This window comes from Triticum dicoccoides, chromosome 4A (assembly GCF_002162155.2).
Source record: "Triticum dicoccoides isolate Atlit2015 ecotype Zavitan chromosome 4A, WEW_v2.0, whole genome shotgun sequence".
Lineage (NCBI taxonomy): Eukaryota > Viridiplantae > Streptophyta > Magnoliopsida > Poales > Poaceae > Triticum > Triticum dicoccoides.
The window spans coordinates 4,526,291-4,549,628 of record NC_041386.1 but is presented as its reverse complement, the minus strand read 5'-3'; the positions used below and the strand labels follow the sequence as shown (position 1 = coordinate 4,549,628).

The 23,338-nt window shown below is 41.5% G+C and overlaps 1 protein-coding gene across 1 annotated transcript; it reads left to right on the top strand.

Moving 5' to 3' along the window:
• The first annotated feature begins 13,271 nt into the window (after window positions 1-13,271).
• On the top strand, window positions 13,272-21,809 carry LOC119284524 (phosphoinositide phosphatase SAC2-like). Its single transcript, XM_037563644.1, has 16 exons — window positions 13,272-13,897; window positions 14,595-14,799; window positions 14,892-15,057; window positions 15,666-15,888; window positions 16,531-16,607; window positions 16,702-16,889; window positions 16,964-17,058; window positions 17,169-17,302; window positions 17,413-17,526; window positions 18,094-18,391; window positions 19,302-19,423; window positions 19,546-19,656; window positions 20,229-20,417; window positions 20,544-20,702; window positions 20,863-20,944; window positions 21,126-21,809. The coding sequence occupies exons 1-16, from the start codon at window positions 13,838-13,840 to the stop codon at window positions 21,234-21,236; spliced, it is 2,334 nt and encodes a 777-aa protein (XP_037419541.1). The 5' UTR covers window positions 13,272-13,837; the 3' UTR covers window positions 21,237-21,809.
• Window positions 21,810-23,338: the final 1,529 nt, after the last annotated feature.

Sequence of the window (23,338 nt, the reverse complement as noted above, 5' to 3'; positions counted from 1 at the left end):
ACTGACTTGACAGCCATTTAGCTGACACGTTGCATAAGATGGTATAAAAATCATAAGGTCTCTCCAAGTGCAGGCTACCTATAGGTGAGCCCGGGCACACACCTACTCAGCCCTGCCCTACAGTTGGCAAAAAATCTGCGACAGATCCGGACGATCCCGATTCCGTCGGTTTTGAATCGAACAATCACCGCTAGCCCAATCCAACTGCCCCTCGATCCACTATTCCACAAAATGAGGGGGTTGAGGGGGATTCGAACATGAGGCCTGATGGCCCAAGTAGTATCAGCATTCTACCAACAACCACCTAGACCAACTACATGTTGTGATTAGATTCATGTTAGATAATTTTCATACCTTATGTTGAGGCAGACTCTCATACTCGCAGATCCTACTGTCATTTTATTTTGTTCTTACAATTTTTTTACCTAAAAACAAAAAAATACTCTATTTTCTATAAAAAGTTATACAAGAGATGTGAGTAGAGCTCACTGTTTTAACATAGAAGATTATATCCTACAAATTGTTAATCGTGAATGTTTTCATCAACCGTAGTGTTAGCGAGGGGGTGATGAAATATACCCATGGTAACTTTAATGTTAATAACATGGTAACTCGCACATTGCAGACCCGATAACTTATGTACCCGGTCCTGGTAACTTTGGCGACCAGGGGGAGGGGGTTGATAAAATATACCCCGCCCGGTAACTTTTGCATGAATATCATGGTAACTCACACACTGCAAAATTGATAAATTATGTACCCTAGTCTTGGTAACTTTGGCGACGGGGGTGGAGATGAGGGGAGTTGTTGAAACATACCACGATAACTTCCGAGAAAATAATATGATATGTTTTACTCCCCCGAAGACATGATAACTTATGTACACCCCGTGGTAATTTTCGAGCACGGGGCGTGGGTGGGGGTGGGTGATGAAATATACGCCTGGTAACCTTTGTGGGAATAGCATGGTAACTTACAAATCGCGGGCCTGATAACTTATGTACCCTGGTCCTGGTACCTTTGGCGCCGGTGGGGGGGAGGGGTGGTTGATGAAATATCCCCCTGGTAACTTTTGTGTGGATGGCATGGTAACTAACATATCATAGACCTGATAGCGTATGTACCCCGTTCTGGTAACTTTGCCGTCGGGGGGGATGCCCCCTCCAGTAACATTTTTGTGAATAGCATGGTAACTCACATCGCAGAACTGATAACTTATGTGCCTCGATCCTGATAAGTTTGGTGAGGGGGTTGTTTACAAACATCCGCCCGATAACTTTTGTTTAAATAATTTGGTACTATATGCATCGTATACGTGATAACTCACGCACAAACACCACGGTAACTTTAACCCAGCCTGATAGGAAAGTTAGAGTGACCAGATTTAGGCCCCGGTAATATCTGTGTAAATAACATGGTAACATATGTAGCACATGTGTGATAACTTACTTAGCCGAGAAGTGGTAACTTCTATGCAAATATGATGGTAGTATACACACCTCAGACATGATAACTTACGCACAACCCCCGTGGTAATTTTGACCAGGAGAAAAAACTTCTGTCGAAAAAGCATGGTAACATATGCACCGTAGACCTGATAACTCAGGTCACACAGCGTGGTGACCTTTTAATCCAGGGAAAAAAGTGGTTGAAAACATGCTTCGGTATCTTCTGTGTAAATAGCATGATGATATATGAATCGCAAACCTGACCTACGCACAAATATCATGGTAACTTTTGATCGGAGCAAAAAAAGGTTCAAAACATGCCCATGATAAATTATGTATAAATAGCTTGGTAACATATGCACAATAGCATGGTACTATACGCACCTTCTACATGATAACACATGCACAAACACCGTGGTAACTTTGACCTGCGGAGGGTCGATGGGGGGAGGTGAGGAAGTTATTTGAAAACGTACCCTCTCCCAATAACTTATGTGTAAAGAGAAAGGTAATATACACACCGTAGACTTGATAACTCACGTCTAAACACCATAGTAACTCTGAGGACCACATAACTTACGTTCAACCACCATGTTATGTTAACTTTGACTTCGAGGAAAAAACATTGAAACATAACTCCTTTGCTAACTTCCATGTAAATTTATGACAATTTCATGCATCACAGACCGAATATCTTACGTTTAAACACTATGGTATCTTTCATCCTAGGGAAAAAGTTTTTGAAACATTTCACCAATGATTTCGGTGTTAAATTACCATACTTCCCCATGCTTTTAACCTTCTCGTACTATAATTACCAGCCTTATCATGGTATAGTTATCATGTTGCTCATACCATAGTTATCACGCTGGTCATGCCAAAGTTACCAAGCCAAACTTTTTTTTTCTGATATGACAGAAATAAGAAAGGTTCAAATAATATTGTTTATCTATAATAGACAGCAACAAAAGGTGGCATAGTTGGTTATTAGGATCAATATGAATAGACCTAGGTTCGAATCCTCTTTTAAGCACTTCTATTTTATTTTCATATTATGCAGCAAAAAACTAGAAAAAGCCACTAGCAATTTACTATGATTTTGAGAGAAGGAAAAATCAGTGGAAGCGAGCGTGGGATGATAGCGATCAGGTAGGAACGAATCGTCCGCACCTGTCGCTAAAATACTGTCGTCTGGAAGTTAGTTGCATCCTTATTTGAAAGCCCTTCTCACAAGGAACACGAATATGTAAGCGAAAATTACTTTAGACTTTTGGTCCAAATGATGCAAAAATATTCAAAATTGAAAGTCCAAATAAAAATGGTGGTGGTCCCCCACACCTATGTGCCATAAATCCTCACTAGTCGAACCCCTATAATTTAACCCTTCAAATGCCCTCTCAAACCTTAAATCCTGAAATATGATGAGTTAAAAAGGTTCCTCTATCAAATAGTTTCTTTTGAAAAGGGATGATGGGAAAGTGACAAGGCCGGACTTCGACTCGTTTAAAAAGAGTTGTAACTCCCCAAATCTTTTTTAACATAAATTCATTTACTTGGTCCATCGAGCTAAAAGCCTCACTACTCAACTAGTTCACTAAATGATATTTTGGGAAAATAATTCATCAGTTCCTCACTAGGAGAACTGATCCAAACAGGACAACAAGAACAATTACACTTTAGCAGAAACACAGCTTCCTTGACTGCTACTATAAGTCCAATCAATACATTGCCAACACTTTTGCCCGGCTCTGTTCACTTTTTTTGCCCTTCACACTTGTTTTTCTCTGTCTCCTCATGAAGGAACTTGGACATTGCGTCCTCTGTAGTCTCATTTCTAGCAGCAGTTAGTGCACCAACATCCAATGGACCTCTCTTGATCAACAGATCATCTTGTTCTTCTTGCAAATATCAAAAGTTGCAACCTTTTTGCATAATTAAGCTAATAATGAGCCCAAATTGCTTGAAACCGAAGAACACCTGTGGAATATTGCACTTTCTCCTTTTCACACCTATAGAAGACACATCTTGATTGCTTCTCCATTGTGGAGGCCCATTGCAGCACCATTCGCTAGCAGTTGTCACACTTTATGAGTGGCACAGGTGAGTCGACGAGTTGTCAGGCGATGGTTGATCCGGGCGGGCGGATGATGATCTGTTGGGAATCGAAGCAGCAGCGAGATGTGGCTGCCGAGAGAATGAAGACATCCAATGAGGAGCTCTTGAGTCCGCGTGGGGTGCTCGGGATGGCTACACATCATGGCCTAGATGCGTCAAATCCGGCGACAACAGTGATGGCTTAGTTGTATTGATTCCAGTGACGAGGGTGACAAGCGAGAGCATCAAAGTGGGGCGGAAGGGCAACTGGGCCTATGGGATGTCAGCAGGGGTGAGTGGTGGCCGACAGAGGCCAAGAGGGCGGCTCTAACATGAATGCAGACGAACAACGGAGAGTGGTGTTGATGGGGGGGGGGGGTATTTTTGCTAAGAAGTTGATGCGACTGCTCAATTTTTTAGGAGTTATAAATACATTGAGGGTTCGGCTAGGTCCAGTTTAACTCTTCAAGAGGGAATCTTTTGAGTTGTTAAACCCTTTCGAGGGTTTAGCTAGAATTTCCCTTACGTGTGCATGAAAGGGCTTAGCAATTAAACTCCCCAACACATAGGTGATTAGCTTCTTGTAGCTAAGCTTCCTTCATTTAATTGTTCAGCAACTAAACCTAGACATTATTTTTATCTGGGGTCATCAAAGTGTTCTTTCTCCTCCTTAATTGTTTTGCTACATTAGAGTTTTGTCTATGTGACATTCTTAGCACATGTACATTGTGAAGCACTAGAAAAGGCTTAAGCTTAGGCTTTACATAATTGTCTGATGTAGATGTATATGGATGAACAAATGAAATGTATCTTTGTTTTTTTAATAGTCAACTAGAACAAATGCTCGTGCATTGCAACGAGTATAAATATTCTAGTACGTTAGCTTGTGATTTACCTGTCAATAATAATGTGATAGGATAAATAAATGGTCATCAAATTTTGCCCGTGAATTACCTTATATTTTTTGTTAGAAGTTTTGTAAGTAAATTAAAGTGGAATTAATTCAGAAGGTAAGTAAATCAAGTTGATTGATTATCATATACATAAAAAGAGGTGGTGGAAAGAAATGTGAAATGGGAACCTTACGTTCTTTTTAAGTAGTAGAGATGGGATGTATCTACCACCTACTTGATTTTTTTTTTCTTTTCCATACACGCCCAGGAGCATGTCATTTTTTAGGTGAGCGGTTGGCAATGATGGTTGTAGTCCCTCTCCCCATCCCGAGCTATGCTACGATTCAGGGGTGAAACTATAGCCTCCGTGGCCTCCTCCCTGACTCTCACCCCCCTCGCTGCCACCTGAGGCCTTCGAGGAAGGTAGCGGTGGGGCCTCTGCTGCTTCGCTTATCCCGCGGGGGCTTCGAGACAATAGTACTTACCGCCAAAGCCCCCGCAAGTACTTAGCCCCATTAAAAAGGGACTCCTCTTTTAGAGTATCATACAACTACTACGAGTCAACCTCTTTTAGAGCACCATCAATATGCTAGGAATAATGCAAAAGATTCGAGGCTTCACTGGAATATGCACTTATATATCATAGAGAGAAAGCAAAATATATTGCTGAAAGAGAAAAGGATAGGGAGCGGTACTTTTTTTTTACTTGGGAGTTAGAGCATCTACAACCGGATTTGGTAAATCCGGCCCCTCAAATGCCCGTGGACGTGCTCGGTCGCGTCCGCGGGCACTGACCGGGCACCCCTTAAATGTTGCGCCGCACATCCACATACCTTAAATTCTGATCCTCAAATCCATGCAATCCATGCACGTCGATCATACGATACAAACAACCTGAATGCCAAAGTTCGAAACAAAGCAAGCAAATCATAGTTCAACAAAATGGACATGGCAAAATGAAATTAATGTACGAGCATGACAGGTGGCCTCGGATCACTGGCTCGGCGCCCGCTTCGAGTGGAATGCGTCCTGCTCTGCCTGCATCCGGGCTGCCTACTCCACCTGCATTCGGGCTGAACTTCTTCGAATACTCATCATAGAGGGTCTCGTCCGCCAACATGATCCTCGCATGTTCAGCGTCCTGTGCGAGTTGCAACCTCTCCTTCTCAAGCTCTATGTCGCCAAATGTCTTGGCCTTCTCGAGCTCCCATTTGATCGTCGCTTGTTGCTTCTCCAACTCATCTTCTCCCTCTTAATTTCGAGCTTCTTCTCCGCCCTTTTCCGGTTCCACTCCGTCCTTTCCTTTTTGCGCATCCAACATGAACTTGTACCTCTCCTCCTTCTTGTTTCCCCTCGCCGAAAAATGCCCATCCATGTTAACGACATTTTGGTAGCCGCGGCATCACGGGCGGCACGTGCCTTCTCCCACTTGTTTCCCACGTCTGAACCTCCCTGTGACGTTGCCGCCTCCCTCTCTCTCTCTCTTTGCCGGCGTCGCCGCAACTCAGGCAACGTTCTCCGCCTTGCAAGTCGCCGTCGACGACACCATGCCTCCCACAGACGAGGCGGACTGCATCTCCCTCGCGGCGGTGTGGGTCGGGTTGGACGACATCTCCGGCGGTGGATCAGGACCGGAGGTGAGGATTGGGAGAAAGGGTGGAGGCCGGCGAGGGCCTGCGCGCGGGAATGGTTGGAGGACGGCAGGAGGAGAAGGAAGGGTTTGGTGGATTTGATGCAATTTCGGGTGGGGTCGGGCTGCCGGGTCCGACATGGCGGGCGTGTCTCGGCGCCCCCATATCCGCCTCATATTTGGGCTGGATACGGGGGGTGCCGGTCAACCCGGGCGTTTGAGGGCCGTTTGAGAGGCCTGTCTGGGTCAAAAAAATCTTGACCGGACAGTGACCGGACGGCCTGACCGAGCGTTTGAGACGGATTTGAGGGGTCCGGGTGTAGATGCTCTTAGTACTAGTACCCAACTTATGTTTACATATGATATGAATTGCCTATTGAATTTATGCTCCAGCCAACTCATCCAAAAGTCTGAACTGATGGAGGGAGGTGGGCAATATATTTCAACACTCCCCCTCACGTCTAGGCTATTTTAGTCCTTAGACGTGGGATCGATATAGGCCGCAGAATCGTTTTATTTAATACTGCGTTGGCATGATCTTGAACTCAAGACCTCTTGGCTCTGATACCATGTAGAAATTGTAGGATGGATGAATATTATGTTGTTGTTGTTGTATTGATTTGACCCAGGTGTGGGATATATATAGATTACAATATGTGAGAGAGACTTGAAGTAGGGGACAAGTCGTACATGGTTTAAATCAATCATATCTCTAACTTCTAATCTCTAACTTAAACATAATTATACTTCTAACATTGCCAACCACGTAGAATAAAATGGATCTGTTTTTTACAAGACGTTCCTTGCATCCACTAGATTCTTCATCTAAACAAAAATTATTTACCCCTTCACCGGATGGAGGGAGTCGAGAGAAAACAAAATTATTGCTGAAAGAGAAGAGGATAGGAAGTAGTAGGTTTTTTTATAGTTGGGGAGTAGTTTGTCTGTAGTACGCACCGCACGTTTACATATGGAATTGCCAACAGTGCAGAACAAAATGGCTCTGTTTCTTACAAGACATTCCCTGCACCCACTAGATTCTTCTTCGTCTAAACGCCTGCCGTGGTTAGCGCAAACCAAACCAGCAGAACAGTAAAAATCAACACGGGTTAGGCTGCCGTGGTTGACCCGAGCATGCATGGAGCCCGACAGGGACGCAAGCACGAAATTAGCGCAAGTGACGGCGACGGATGGACGCAGGTGTCAAGCTCCCATTGCCGCTCCACGCAAAAATTATTGAAAGAAAAAGAGCCGTGGTTGTTGAGCGCTTGAGCTACTATCACTCACTGCCGTGGCAGCGATCCTGTTAGGTGAAATGAAACAAGCGAGTGCGCTAGAACGAAAACGATCTACCGTACGTCGTGCATTGCATTGCATTTCTGTATATATTTCTTCACGTCAAATCTGAACAAGAGAGACTCCAATCGGCGACTTTTATCAAGGCTTCGAGGCTACTGATTGGTAGTAGAGCTTGGTTAGCCATCCATGTCGATCGGCGGCTGTCTACCAGGTCCACCACGTGGGAATCATGTGGCTATGATACTGCTGGTGTGAAATAATTAAGTTTGTGACTTTGTGGCCGCAGTTTCGGCACAGCCATTACGCTAACAGCTGCCGATAATCTTGGGTGGTATGTTCACAACTAAACCATTGAAAACTTGTGTATAGTACTTTCTCCATCCCATAATATAAGAGTGTATTATGAGACGGAGGGAGTACTAGACTACTATGACTTTGAGTACTCGTCTAAGTAAAGAGAGCCATGCACGACAAGCAACTGCTTTATGCATTCATTACCAACTGTAAAAGAATGTTCGGGATCAGGCCCGGCTTGTCAACTTTGAATGGCTCTTTCATATCCCTGGTCAGGGCATCTCTGACTCAATCCCTTAAAGCGGACACCCTAAATGTTCGTGGATAGAGAGTGGGTCATCCAACTCTATACCTGAAATATTCACTTTTATTAAAAAATTCCGCCAAATAGCTATTAGTAGCGGTCACATTTTACATCGATTTAGTGGCTTCCATCAAATATTGTGACTACTAATCCATGGATTAGTAGCTTCCACCAAATACTTGAAGAAAGGCTTCCTCTCAGGCCTTATTCGGTTTGGAGGATTTTTATAGAAAAAACATAGGAACAGGGATTCCGTAGGAAATTTTTCTGTAAATGCATTCGGTTTGTAGGAAGCGCGTACGGAAATTTTGTAGGAATACTATTCATTTTCTATGTTTTCGAAGGAAGATACACATCTACTCAAAGCTCATTTTGTGCGTAGGAACAAGCAAGGCAATTCCTTAGAATGACAAGTGCCATCCTATCAAATTCCTATACTACTCCTAATTCCTACATTTTGGTTTCCTCCAAATCGAATGAGGCCTCAATATGATGCTAATGCATGGGTTATGTAGTTTCCACGAAACACTTCGAGAAAAAAAGTGGCTTCCGCCAAAACATACTAGGGGCTTTCAAAGCGTTCCGCCAAAACATGCTTGACTCAGTATGATACCAATGCATGGATTAAGTAGCTTCCGCCAAACACTTGAGGGAAACAAAGAAACAAAGTGGCTTCCGACAAAACATGCTAGGGGCTATCAAATCCTTCCGCCAAAACATGCTAGGGGCTTTCAAATCCTTCCGCCAAAACGCCAGTATGATACTAATGCATGGATTAAGTAGCTTCCGCCAAACACTTGAAGAAGAAAAAAAGTGGCTTCGGAGTTAGGACCTTTCAAAGCCTTCCGCCAAAACGCCAAGCATGCCTTCAAAAAAAGCCAACAACTGCCTTCTGCCATCCGGGCGGAAAGAAGAAAGGGGTACATGGTGGCTTTTGATTGATCAGACAAATGTTCGGACTACTGCAAACCTTCCTTATGATGATTGCTTTCGGTTTGCAGAAATTGAAATATGTGGACCAGTCTGCGGGCGTTTGTGGCATTGGATTGGATGGCAAAAAAACGTCCGAACACCTCGGTCCGGATGCTTGCGGACGATTTCATGGATGACGTTGGAGATGCCCTCATTGCTATTGTTCCTGGACGCCAGCATGACACAAGCAAACTCGAAATTAAACTGATGAACATGTGGACGCACAGTTAACTTCCTAGTTGGCTACTCCTTTCTTGAGCACATTGTCATGTCACGCCTAGTTTGGCTTGCAAAGCCAAAACTTTCCCCGGCATGTGCCTACGCGGCCCAGCATCTAGCTTGCAAATCCAAGCCAACGCAAGTTCACATGAAAGTAGAAAGGCTCTCCCCATCAACCCATCAAGACCACTACAACGACCATACCCCAAATACAGACATAGAAAAATGAATGATTGTGGACTTGCTCGTACCCGAAGCACCCACTACCCAAAAAGGGACACAAAGGCCGGTAGTGTTGGGCATCGGCCCATGCAGCAGCGGCTGCCGCCGTCACATCGCCGGTGGACCAAGACCGTCTCCTACCTGGCCACGCCCCCGGCCACTTGTTCGTCCCCGTCCGAATCAAAATCCATGTGGACGAGCCGCCATCACACACCGAACGCTCAACTCCACAGTGCTCTGCAGAGACAACATTAAAAACCAGCACGAAAAGGAGGTCAAGGTCACACACTGTGCGCAGATGAGAGCAGAGGAAAAGCACTGTGCTAGATTGACCGCCCGTGACTCCGGCGAGCTCCCGACGGTCTCCGCGCGCCGCCTGTCCGGGATCCGCCTGAGAAGAGACTAATAAAAAGATAAAAAGTGAAAGTAGAATTAGATAAGCTCATGTGCTAATCTGGTGGCGATGATAAGCGCTGTGCTGCGCTGAAAAGCTGAGTTAAAAGTGAGGGCTGGCCTTGTGCTTATCATGTGTCCTGGGGCAAGTGGATAAGGATGCCTTATCAGAAAAAAAGAATTCAAGGGAAAATAATTAGAATGGCATCTCTGTTAGTTTTCAAGGAAAATAGCGAGTACAATGAAAAAACAGCTAGACGCAGAACGAACAAGAACAAATATTCGTAATTGATTAGCTGTGAAGGTTGGTTCCAAAAATATATACTACTAGTACTAAAAGAATTACTCGTTGGGAAGGTTAATTGGTGGTTCCTGAATTTTGGTGGACTGATCTAGATGGTCGTTTGGTCGAACGCCATGCAATGCAATCTTGTGGAGCTGGGTGAGCATGCAATGGTTTTCAGCAGTGGTCCTGCAGAATAGACCGGTGCCTGGTGCTGACTCCACACGTCTAAATTCAAGGAGCCGAGGCTTGGTGTGTAATCTAGGTGGTTAGATGATCGATTGTTAATTCCACCAGCAATCATAATTAGTAACTTAGTGCATGATTGAATCACTGTCTTTTCAGAGATTTTTTTTGCTAAAAACAAAGACAGCTGCATGATAGCACTCCTCCCAGTTGCATGTAAAAGCTTGGTTGCGGGTTAGCGGGTCATCGTACCGGCCTATCGTTATTTGCTAGTACTCTCCTTCGTTTTTATTTACTCTGTATATTATAGTTGACTAAAGTCAAACTTCATAAAGTTTGATCAAGTTTATAGGAAAGAATATAAATATTTACGATAACAAATCTATATGATGCGAAAGTACGTTCAATAATGAATCTAATGGTATTGATTTGTTATTGTACATGTTAATATTTTTGTCTATAAACTTTGTCAAAATTTATAAAGCTTGACTTTGAACAAAGCTAATATGCGAAATAAATAAAAACAGAGGGATTATATAAGTTTTAGTTTCATGCTGAGCGCAGATTAACAACTCGGTTGTGTATACACACACAAACTCATATTTTTCGCCATTAGTAATGCGGGATTGAAGGAAATGATGCAACTTCTATTATTGGAAATAGCCATGAGATGTTGAAATTTCATAGTATGCGGTTTGTCTTATTTTAATACAGTTCAACAGATATAAAAAACAAAAACAAAATACAATTCCGGGACCATGACCTTGGTTGTACTAGATCGTAGTGAAGCATCCACAATGGTCCCATGGGCATGAATTAGCGTAAACGTGGCCTCTTATTGTTGCTCATTAAGATGTCATGGGGCTACTCCCCACACTAGCTCCGGTGCGGAGTTACAATACTCAATGTGGTGTCAATTGGCACCCAAATTCTCTGGTGCCAACAATATAAATTTTGACCAAGCGAGCAATTAAACACGGCGTCCTAATCAGCAACAACCAGAGGCCGTGTTTAGAACTTGTAGAGTCTCTTTTGCTCATTTGTTATTCATCCATTGACTGAAATTTGGATTTGTTTCAGTTTATTTGGCGACACAGGGACGCCACGACGAGTGTCAGTGAGGCGCGGGGACGCAGGCGATGCCGATCTAGGAGCGACCCCGGAGCAGGTGACGACACGACAACGGTGTAGCTGGTGGACGGTATGAGAAGGAAGTCGTGAGGGGAAAGAACTGGTCGGAGGAGGAAGAAGCACTTCCAACCTTTCTATTAAATCGGCTGATTTTAAATCATTTTCAGCCAAATGATGGATAGGTCGCCCCTATCTTTTGAAAGCGGAGCGGATATTTGGAGCCTAACATGGCTATTTGGGTGCCTGGTTAAATATGTTCATGCACTTTTCTTTTGTTTACTTATCCTTTTGTTTAGTAAAAAAGTTACATATGGAAATTCATCTATTGCCTCTCTCAAACAAAAATATGGATCAATTTCTGGAATTTAGTAGAAAGTATATGTTATACAAATTTTGAAAAAAATCATGCATGCGGATATAGAAGAACTTGTCCTACTAGCTGTTGGTAAACAACTAATATACCCATTTGCAACTTGTGCATGAATCACATTACTAATTGTTACAATAGTATACAGTATAAATTTCACAACTTACTATGTAAACGATATTTTGTGATTTTCGCACAACTCGCGAATAATCATATTTTTCTCGCTACTTAAAATGTGTGAATTTTCAAGGTTTTTGAGAAGCAGGTATCATATATAAGCTATCCTTATTGTCCTAGATCCACCTTCTATCTCACCGGCCCTGTTTCTTTCCTCACCCCTACTATCTTTTTGAAGTAGAGAGCCATACAGACCAGCTTTTCCAAAATTTGGTGAAATGTATAAATTATTATACTACAAAATACAAAAAAAAACTGCATGTGATAAAGAATAATTTGCCCAAGTATTTTTTGAAAAGAATATGTCCATTTGTGAGTCGTGCACAAATCACAAAATGAGTTGTTTTTTTTAACATTGAATGCATGCAGGCATACCCTACCCTCTATGAGCATCTCCGAGACACTGACGCGACACAACTTGTTAATTGGATGAAGTCAACATAGTTGTCACGTAGTCGACGGGAACGTCTTCTTCCATTGGAGGAACATCGTTGAAAAACCTGAAATAAATGTAAGAAAATACTGACAGTAGTGCAAGTCTGGGACTTGAACATTGGTGGACTGGTCTCACCATAAAGAATCTAACCATTTGAGCTACCCTCAGTTCACCAAGACAAGATGTTATAGAGGCAAATGTCTACGGTACAAACTACATAACTTATTATGAAAGAAGTATTCTTGTGATTTATGCAGAACTGGCAATTAATTGACCTTATCTCGATACCCCCACAATGCGAGTTTTCTATGTTTTGAAAAGCAAAACCACACACAAACTCTTGTTCAGATGAGTATATCTCCCCTCCCAACCCCCCTTGATCCCTTCCTAGTTGAGGAAGTCGCACCTTGCAAAACAAGATTGGTGAATAAGCACTGCATTAAGTATTCCATGTGGGAAGCTTGCACTAGGGCCTAAACTATTCCCATGCGCCAGGTAGCTGCCATTGACATTGATCATGGAATACCTAATCAACGTTTTATCGTTTCATCCCCACTACTTTTCTTTTGAGAATGTTGTTATCATCTCCCCCTGAATGAACCACACATTGTTAAACAAACACACGCACACATAAAAAAAAGCCCATCTTTAACGGCTCCCTAAATTGCCCTCCATCAATTTATTTATTATTACAGCCGGTAGTTAAATCCTCCACTGTAAATAAAATTCGTCCTGCTCCTACCAAAAAAGAGGCCGTTTACCAGCTTCCTCTTGGACAAGCCAAAGCCAAACCCAAAGTTTCTTCTTCTCCGGTAAAAGCATCTTTTTCCCCCTCTTTGTGATGAAAAGAGCACAATAAATCCGGCCAAAAAAGATGCCGCTGCCGCCGCAATGATTAGTCCGGTGGCATTTGCGGCTTGCCACTCTCGCCTGGCGTTGCGTTTGCGTGGTGTTTTTGTGGACGACGGCGTCGTCGTCGCCAGCCAGCCTCGTCCACCTCTTCCTCCTCCTTGTGGCTCTCGTCTTCCTCCCCCCGCGTTGCCCTCGGAAAAAATCCATCCTTTCTGCCCCGGAAATTTAGTCCCCTCCTATTTATGACCCGCCCATCTCTCCCGCGGAGGCGGCCCTGAAAATCCCCCCTTGCTCCCCCTGAATCGGCTTCTTGGTTCCCCCGTCGATTTCCTCCTCCCTCTCCCGCGTTCTTGATCCGAAGGCGCGTGTGTTTTCTGGGCAATTTCCGGCATCAGATTGTCAATTGGATCCATTTCGATCCGTTCCTGGTCTTCTTGAACCGAGCGGCGGGCTCCGTGATTGGTTCTTGTGTCGCCCTGGAGCATTCTCGCGCGAGACCAAGATGCTCTACTTGAAGCAGCCGCAGAGGAGCTAGCTGAACCACGCGGAGTCTCCGTTTGCTTGCTCTGAATTTCTCAGGCTCGGATTCGTTCTGGCCCTCTTGTCTGCCTGCGTGTTGATCTGAATTTCTGATCCGATGGAGGCCATGAGAGGCGGCAAATTCCTCCAGAAGTTCCGGCTCTACGAAACCAGATCGGTGAGCATCTCTTGCAAATTTTGTTTACCTAGTCCCTTGATTTGGTTTTTGCCTTGAACTGGATTGTATCCGTAGCTTCCTTGGACATGGCAATCTTTGTGTCAGTCAACCTCGTGTGTTTCTGTTATAATGGGGGCCTGTGTTTGTTTGTTTGTTTGTTCATGGTTGATTGGATTATTGGGTCATTTATGCTTGCACTGTGGGGCGGATCTACTGTATGATTGGTTCGGTCCGATTTGATTATAGGAAAGGGAAGGGTGAAAGGCTGCAAAAAGGTGAGGGGAGATCCTTCTTTTTGTTTCTTTTACAGGGGAGGGAAGACTCTGTTCCTTTTTGTTGCTCCCTGCAATTGTGTCACGCAGATTAATTATTTGCTGGTCGATCTTGTTTAATGATGATGTAATGTTGTGGTGTTTGCCTTCTGGCTTGGCGATTGCCCTGCTGATGCAGAAAATTAAACTTTCTGGCTTTCAGCTGACCTTGTTGCGTATATGTGTAATGATTCTCAGATATTCATAATTCAGAAGCCAACATTTAGCTACTGGTCGTTAGTACAGAACAATAGAAGCTATGTAATTGTCATCCTTCGAGCACCGTTTCTTTGATTTACTAGAAGTGAGGCCTGATGTCAAAAGTTCTCTGTGCGTTCTAGCTCAAATTCTGTTGTGCTAAATATTTGTTTGATATTTTGGTGCAGAAATTTTATCTTGTCGGAAGAGACAAGAGCAGGACTCTTTGGAGGGTGCTAAAGATTGACCGGTTGGAGTCTACTGATTTAGGTATCCAGGAGGATCCTACTAGTTACACAGAGAATGAATGTCAAGAACTACTTTGGCGAATTCATGAGGGAAATAGGTTGACTGGTGGGCTGAAATTTGTCACAAAATGCTACGGAATAATTGGTATTTCAACATGAACTGAGATTCATAGAGTATATCAATCAAAATGTTGTAAGTGGTAAATTATAACATTTACCACTTCTGTGCTTCTTCAGGTTTTATGAAGTTTCTTGGTCCTTACTACATGGTTATAATTACCAGGAGAAGAAAAGTTGGCACAATCTGTGGCCATGATATTTATTCAATTGGCAAGAGTGAAATGATCGCAATTCCATGTCCTATAGTCTGCCCCAATGTGGCTAATTCTAGGGATGAGAACAGGTCTTTCATTGTTTCATTCTGTAGATATTGTGTATTGCCTGTTGTAATTCCATCGCTGGTTCTTAACAATATCAAAATCACCAGCTTGCTTCCTTTTGTATCTGGAGTCTTGGATATTGATTTGCTATTCATTCATGTTACTCTAGGCCCCTTTTCCAAATATTCCAGTTCATTTTGGTGCTACATTGTGATCAGACAATGTGCATTGCTGGTGGTGGCGTCTATTTTATTTTATTGTACTGTTTTGTACTGCATTATTTTCAGATAAGTTTTCCGGCGTGTATTCATATTTTTAGTTTCCATTTGGTCCAGCAATGGTGTAATATTTCTTTTGGTGCATTTAATGTTATTTTGTCTATATAAGTATAAAATCTGCTTGTTGATAATAATATGTATCCAGCTTATATGGTCAGTACATCATGCCCATTCTTGCAGTACTGAGATTTGTGTATGGATGGTCAGAGGTATATAGAATTGTTTTGAATTTCTTTGCTCCCATAGTATTATACTTATACTATTATAAATGTACTTTAAATATATTCTTGCTAATGTTCTTTTGATTGTTATTGTCTGCACATATTAATGTTTTTATTGCCCACCTTTTGTAGATATAAACGTCTCCTTTGCTCGGTCGATCTTACGAAGGACTTCTTCTTCAGCTACTCTTACAACATCATGCGCAGTCTTCAGAAGAACATAAATGACAAAAATACTGGACATGTTGTTTATGAAACAATGTTTGTATGGAATGAATTTTTGACACGAGCAATGCGGAACCATCTCAAGAATACCGATTGGACAGTGGCCTTGGTCCATGGATTTTTTAAACAGGTATACTCTTCCGTGACACAAAGTCTTTTGGCGCTACATTATTTTTAATTTCCATCATCTTCAATTATTGATCTTACCGGTATCATCTATTCATCACGGAAGACCACAAGGGCTCCTGCTAACTCAATACCATCGTACTAACGTATGCGTTTTACTGCACATTTAATGACCTGACATGTAGTGAATGCTTGAAATAAAGGGTTTGCAAACGCATGGCTTTGTATAACCTGCTGACATTTTTCAGTTTGAGCTGCTTGCGGCTTTCGCGAGTTGAAACATTTGCTTGTAAGTGTCAGCAGACTGTTCCTGCTTTTTTTCAGTTTCCATCTTTTGTATGTTCCTGGTGCATAGTAGTGTACTGCACTGTCATCATTGAATTGCTATTTATAGCTTAAATGTCTGTTAGCAAGCATTGAGCACAATCCCTTGTTCCTTGTGCAAGACCTCATTATGCCAGTATTTATTATATTTATGAGTGTAATTAAGAACTAATAGTAATCTCTTATTATTGCTATTCGGGTTGAAATGACGTTATGCTAGTAGTGTTTTTGTCTTTGCAAGGCTTACATGCTAGTAGTGTGTTTCATCTGTTCATGTACTATACGAAGATAAGCTAATAGATATATATATTCGTGTGTTCAGTCGAAGCTGTCATTATCTGGGAAGGATTTCTGGTTGACACTTATAGCCAGACGCTCACGTCATTTTGCTGGAACCAGGTTCGTGTTACAAGTATTTGAGCTTTTCTGTAGTCAAAGCTCACCTTTATATTTATCTCACAAATGTATTTATTTTTATCATTCTGAAATATAGATTCATGAAACGAGGTGTTAATGAAAAGGGTAGGGTTGCCAATGATGTTGAGACTGAACAGATTGTTTTTGAAGACACACCTGATGACATCCCAAGTCAAATAACTTCTGTTGTACAACATAGAGGATCAATACCTCTTGTCTGGTTTCAGGGAACTTCAAGACTTAATATTAGGCCAGAAATCACGTGTAAGTTATGTACCGTTAGTCTGTTATGAATTTGCAGATCTGTAGACTTCTCTGATAATCCTTGCCACCTGCAGTAAAATCCGATGTGGACTACAAGGCCACCCGCCTTCATTTCGAAAACCTTGTTCTTAGATACGGGAACCCTATAGTCATCTTAAACTTAATCAAGGTGAGTGTAATTGTTTAACGTAATTTTCATCTATTGATTTAATGGTCAGCTTGATAGCTGTTGGGATCCTTTCTGAATACTCCCTTTTGGATTGCTTGTATATCTCTCAGACTCGTGAGAAGAAGCCTCGTGAATCTTTGCTCCGTGCAGAATTTGCAAAGGCTATCCATTACATAAATAAGGGGTTACCGGATGACAAACGTCTTAAGTTTTTACACATGGATCTGAGTAAGCTATCTCGAAGGTAATCTATTGTATTACAAGAGGATATTCTATCTGAGCTTGCTCCTGTAAGAACCTGTTGGTTATGCGTGAAGTACGTGCTAACGATATTAATCTTCATGCCATCTGCAGGAAAGGCACCAATGTGCTTGGACTGTTAAACAAGGTAGCATCAGATGTGTTGGAACTAACGGACCTCCTCCATTGCGAGATAACTACAGCATCAAAACCTTTGGATGCTTCAAGGTAATTTGTATACCTACTTAGGAACTTGCAATTGCTTAAGAATCGATAAGTTTGATTTAGCAAATCCATGAAATGAGCCCTCCAGCAAATAAACTACAATATGTTCTAAATGTTTGACCATATATCTACATGGCTTTATATACTTCACACAGAAGGAACCATCCGATATTATTTGTATAAAAATAGTCTTGCATAGTATATATGTGGTCAGTGTTAGTTCGCAACATGGGTAAACATCCGTATGAGAGGAGAACATGGCCATGTGAAAAGAGAGCACTGATTTGGAGAGGAACAGATGTAGTACAGCTGGTCAGATAAGAGATGATTGGCAGGGACTTGCTTACTAGAAGACTTTGTTAGTCCATTGCTTAAACTCAAAGATAGCTGCCACACCTTTCCTATCGGAATTGATTTTGACATGCGTATCTAAAACAAATATGTACTCTAGTGCAGACAAAATGGAAACTACTTACCCAAAGGAAACATGTCAACCTAATGTGCAAGTAATGGACTTCCTGCTGGCTTTCTGCTGGCAGTACTAATGGTTATCTTTTACATGTTTTGCAGTGGACAAGGGTCATGTGACATCAAAATCAATGATGATTTCTGCGCAGCTACAATGGTACCTCTTTTACTACAGAAGGGTGTCCTCAGGACAAACTGCATAGACTGCTTAGACCGCACAAATGTTGCACAGTTTGCATATGGATTAGCTGCTTTAGGGCGTCAACTTCATGTGTTGAAGCTCACTGAAGAACCTAAAATTGATCTGCATGATCCTTTGGCCGATGATCTGATGGATTTCTATGAAAGGATGGGTGATACATTAGCCATCCAGTACGGTGGTTCTGCTGCTCACAACAAGGTTAGCTTCTTGTTATATCTGTGACTCCTGAGGAACATAATCTGCATAACACAACTCTTGAAATTGCGTTTTATAGAACTAAAATTTAGTATGCATACTCTGAAGGTGTGCAGTTGTGTACTACTACTACACACTCCGTCCCATAATGTAAGACGTTTTCTGACACTACACTAGTGTAAAAAAATGTCTTACATTATGGGACGGAGGGAGTACTGTTTTAATGTATTCTTTACCACCTCTGGAGTAGTTATAATTTCCCAGAGTAGTTCTATACTTCTAATTGCCACACCACTATTCCCTTTTTCTATCATTTGATTTATACATTTATTTTCCTTTCTCTGTTGTTGTGTTCGGCTATTTAGCCACATGTTTAAGTCAAATAAACATTAAGGCTACCTGTCACCTGAAAATAGGACTCTGAAAGGGCAGTTGCTAACTATCATCATGTGTCAGGTCTGTCATTCTTGTCATTTTAGGAAAGGTCATGCGCACCAGGACAGTTGATACCTAATATGAAACGTTTGTTCTCACAGGTCTTCCTATGATTAAATGAACTTCCTAAATCAATTTGTACACGTGGCTTTGCCCTTTGGAAACAAGTTTAGCAGTAGAGGTTGTTAATAGGGCGAGGACATCTGCCACCCAAGCATGCTGAGTGTATTTATGATCTATCTTGAGTGTTTGCATCTAAAATTTTTGTGACTAAAATAACAGGTATTTCTTACTGATTATAGTTTTTGAGAAAAACCCTATAGTTGATTCTTATTTTAAGTGTTTGCTGTTGTAATCTTGAACATTTTTATTTCAGAATGATTCGAGTCTTGTTGGTAGGCAGTGTTCAGTAGTTAACACAAATCCAACTTAGTATTTTGAATGATCAGTCTAACTTTTCCATTGTAACATGCTACAGATCTTCTGTGAGCAAAGAGGACAGTGGAAGGCAGCAACCCAATCCCAGGAGTTCCTTCGAACCCTTCAGCGTTACTACAATAATGCGTACACAGATCCTGAGAAGCAGGATGCTATAAATGTGTAAGCTTCTTCATGTCTGCAAAAATATCACTCTGACAAAACCAATGGAAATTGGAAAATGCTGACATTTGTCTTATAGTTCCACATAAGATTTATATGTTGTGTTTTTTTTTGAAACGCAGATTCTTGGGTCATTTTCAGCCTCAACAAGGCAAACCACCTCTTTGGAAGTTGGACTCAGATCAGCATTACAATATCGGCCGGCAGGGAACTTTAAGTGAAGAAACTGGAAGGTGCTGATATAAACTCTTCCATTAACAACAACATTGCTTGATGAGCTGGTCTCGAACATATTCTTTACACCATTAGCTTTTACTTGGATACTTTTCTTGGCTTTAATCAGATGGTATATCAAGTAGAAATTGTTAGATATTGTAACTTGATCCATTCCCTCGTTCCATCGGCTGAAGGCCAATATGAGTCCTACTACAGTACAACTATCTCTAACAAAAATGTCATTGTTGCTCCCTCTTGGTCTATGTAATACGTGTGAAAAAGTTGTCACCAATCAAGAAATACCAAACTTGTTTCTGGAGCTGCAAGTTCATAGGGCTCTGATACCCTGGAGTAACAAGAATTAGGTGTTTTTACATGCATCTTTCATTACAGATAATTATGTTTGGATGTTCCAACAGAGTAAATTCTGGTGACCGTTAATAAAATATGATACTGGAGAACCTAACTTGATGTTCAGTTCTTACATAATGATGGATTACTGAAACAATCTAGAATCAATTAGTTTGTCGTTGTTCTTCAATCAAGTTTACATGCATATATTAGTAAATGAGACATTTCATATCAGCAGATTCATAAAGAGGTCGCTCTCGGATGGAAATATTCTATGTGAAAACAGTGCACCCGTGTCTGACCGTAATGTCGGCGAAAACAACACTGCGAACTCAGAATTACTGCCCGTGCAACAGCTGGATGATATTAGAGAGCCTACTGATTCTGCACCAGAGATCTATATGTGTGAAACAAACCCATGCCCCAGGTGTGTTAAACCTTGTTCAATCTTTTTTATCTTTTGCGGAGAAATCCTTGTTAAAATTGGACCCTGGAGAACTTCAGCTTGTCCATGAGTGCAGCACGACTAACTTCTTCTTTTTGTTATGTTTAGTGCAAAATATAGCACAATGCCTGGAAGACACTCCATTTCAGAGGAACGGCAGAGTTACTTGAAAAGATTAGGTTACCCGGAGTTGCATTCTTCAAATTTTCTCGATCTTGATTTGTTATCTTCTTCAGGAAATTCTTGTGATGAAGAAGCTTTTGAGAGGTACTATATACTGCTGCCAGTTTACATTTTTTCTCATTTGTTACGTTCACATCACCTTGATCTCTTACCAAGGTTGATAATGTGATGCTACTCCAACCATTGTGAGGGTTAAAATTAGAAATTAAGAAGGTTCCTCAAAGTTTCAAACTATCATTTACAGGTCATCGATCATCCATTCACCTTTGGATGGTATCAGTGTTGGATCTACTACTACTTACAGTGAGCCAGGACACAATGATGAGGTCAGCTTGTCTTTCTAACCTTTTTTCGCTGTGAAAAGCTTAGGTCCATCAGGATCTATGATATGATAGTACACCCCACTCGGCTTAACCTTGAGATGGGTTTCCCTGATCCGAATTTTATACGGTTCATATTTTAATCTATATATTCATCAGTGTTAGAATCTGTCTCCCTTATTAACAGGGAAGGGATGACACCGACCTGTCGCGCTCAAGCAGCCAGCTGTCAGACTCCCGCGACTATTCTGACCGTTTTGCTCAGTGGGTGGCTAATGGAGGCATGCTTTGCTACTAATGCTAAAGAATTTGTCCTGGTGGCATCCTCATATAATTTTCACCGCAGCACGAAAGCTTGACAGCTAGAACAAAGGAAAGAGCTCAAGAACAAGGAGCGACATGCATGCACAGGGCCGGCATGCGCCGAGGCTGCTGCGAGAGAAGAAGAATCGGCACGAATTGCTCGGCGGATTGAGGCTCTAACGTGGTAACTCTGTTGAGGAATGAATGCAGATGATGGTGGCTTGTGGCTTGGTTTTGTTTGGACATGATTGGAGTGCTATGGTGAAGAATTGACCGTAGTGAAGGGAAAGGCAATGAATGATAGGCAAAGGCAAACATATCTATCTGATTCTTTTCAAGGGTTAGCTTAGCTAGACATCTTATGTTTTTTGTCCACCTTTAGAGAAAAAAATACCAAAAAAACACATGGAAAATGATAAAAAAGGACTAATCCTGTAAATATATATGGTACAGATATATATGCTGCTCACATACGTTTTGGACGGCGGTTTATGTGTATATGTTTGTAACACAGGATCTCACAGAAAACGGGTTCGGAAGAAAATTTATGCGCTTCAATTGAAGTGTCTACTAGGTGTGCTCTCATTTTTGAATTAGAAACAACTAGTTATGCTACCTAGTTGCATATGTCTATACATCTAGAACTTTTTTGAGTGGCCGGTTATACATCTAGATGTGTCCTAATTATTGCACATACATCTAGATGTGTCCTAATTATTGCACATCTAAAGGCATCTCCAACACTGACCCACAAATTTATTTTTGCATCTGTCTGCGAACATGGATGCGGGAGCCTGGCCATCCAAAGCTATCTACACACACTGGTCTTAATTTTTTTAGGTCCATGCTTAGATAGCCGCATATATAGCTAGAATAGTTTAACTAGAACGGTTGAGCGTGCTTCGCTGCGCCGTTGATGTTATTGGATTATTATAATTTATTTACTCTATTTATTTCAAAATGTAAAAGTTTGACCACATTTGTGTAGAAATATATGAATATCCATAATATCAAATCTTTTTTTAGATTCATCATGAAATGAATTTTCATATTTTATTTATCTAATATTGTGGATGTCGATTTTTTTGGTTCTGAACTTGGTCAAAATTAAAGAAATTTGTCTTTTCAATAAGTTAATACAACTTATATTTTAGAATGAAGTGAGTATTTGGATTGGTTAATGGGGAGGATGATAGTGTTTTTTTATTCATATAAAGTGATGTTTTGGCAGGTTTTTCGTGATGTGATTTTGTGTTGTCTGCTAATCAACTCATACTTATGTTGGAAAATTTTCTGCGATGGTGCTGCATGTACTATATTTGTGCGGAGTATCAAATTTTGAGTCTTCTTTTTTTCTAGATGATGAGAGGGTGTGTGTGGTTGATATGTTTTTATCGGCCTGCTGTTTTCGATTGATTCGAAAAATTATTGATCCAGTCAAAATCATGAACCAAATCCAATTGAATATCTCAATGCAATGAGAGAGCTCCAAAATTAGAGAGCATAGTGAATTAAAAGAATTGAGTGAGAGATTGTTGACCCGATCAAAATTGGCGACACAATTCCAAATTGATGACCTCAATTGAATGAGAGGCCTCCATTCCTAGGGAGCTTAGTGGTATAGTATATGTGTTCAAATGCTCAAATAGCCACATATATAGCTAGAATAGTTTAAATGTGTTCACATGCAGCAGTAGTTCTAGTTTAAATAAATTCAAATATTACACTCCAACATCGTTGTCCCCTTTGACCACCCACAAATGCTCAATCGAATCTTCCTTCAGTTGCTCGATGTCGAATTTGTTGGTGTATTTGAACAAACTCTTTGAATGTGGTCAGATTCTGGTCTGAAAGTTTGATAAGATCGTCCATGTTATCAAATTCAAGACTTGCGACAGCATCGACACCCTCATCCTCCATGATCATGTTGTGCATGATCACACAATATGTCATCACTTCTCACAAGGTCTCCGGATCCCATTGTTTAGTAGGTCCACGAACAACTGTTAAACGTGCCTGTAGAACTTCAAATCCCCTATCAACATCCTTTCTTACTGCTTCTTGTCTTTGGACAAAGTTAGATTTTTTTCTGCCGAA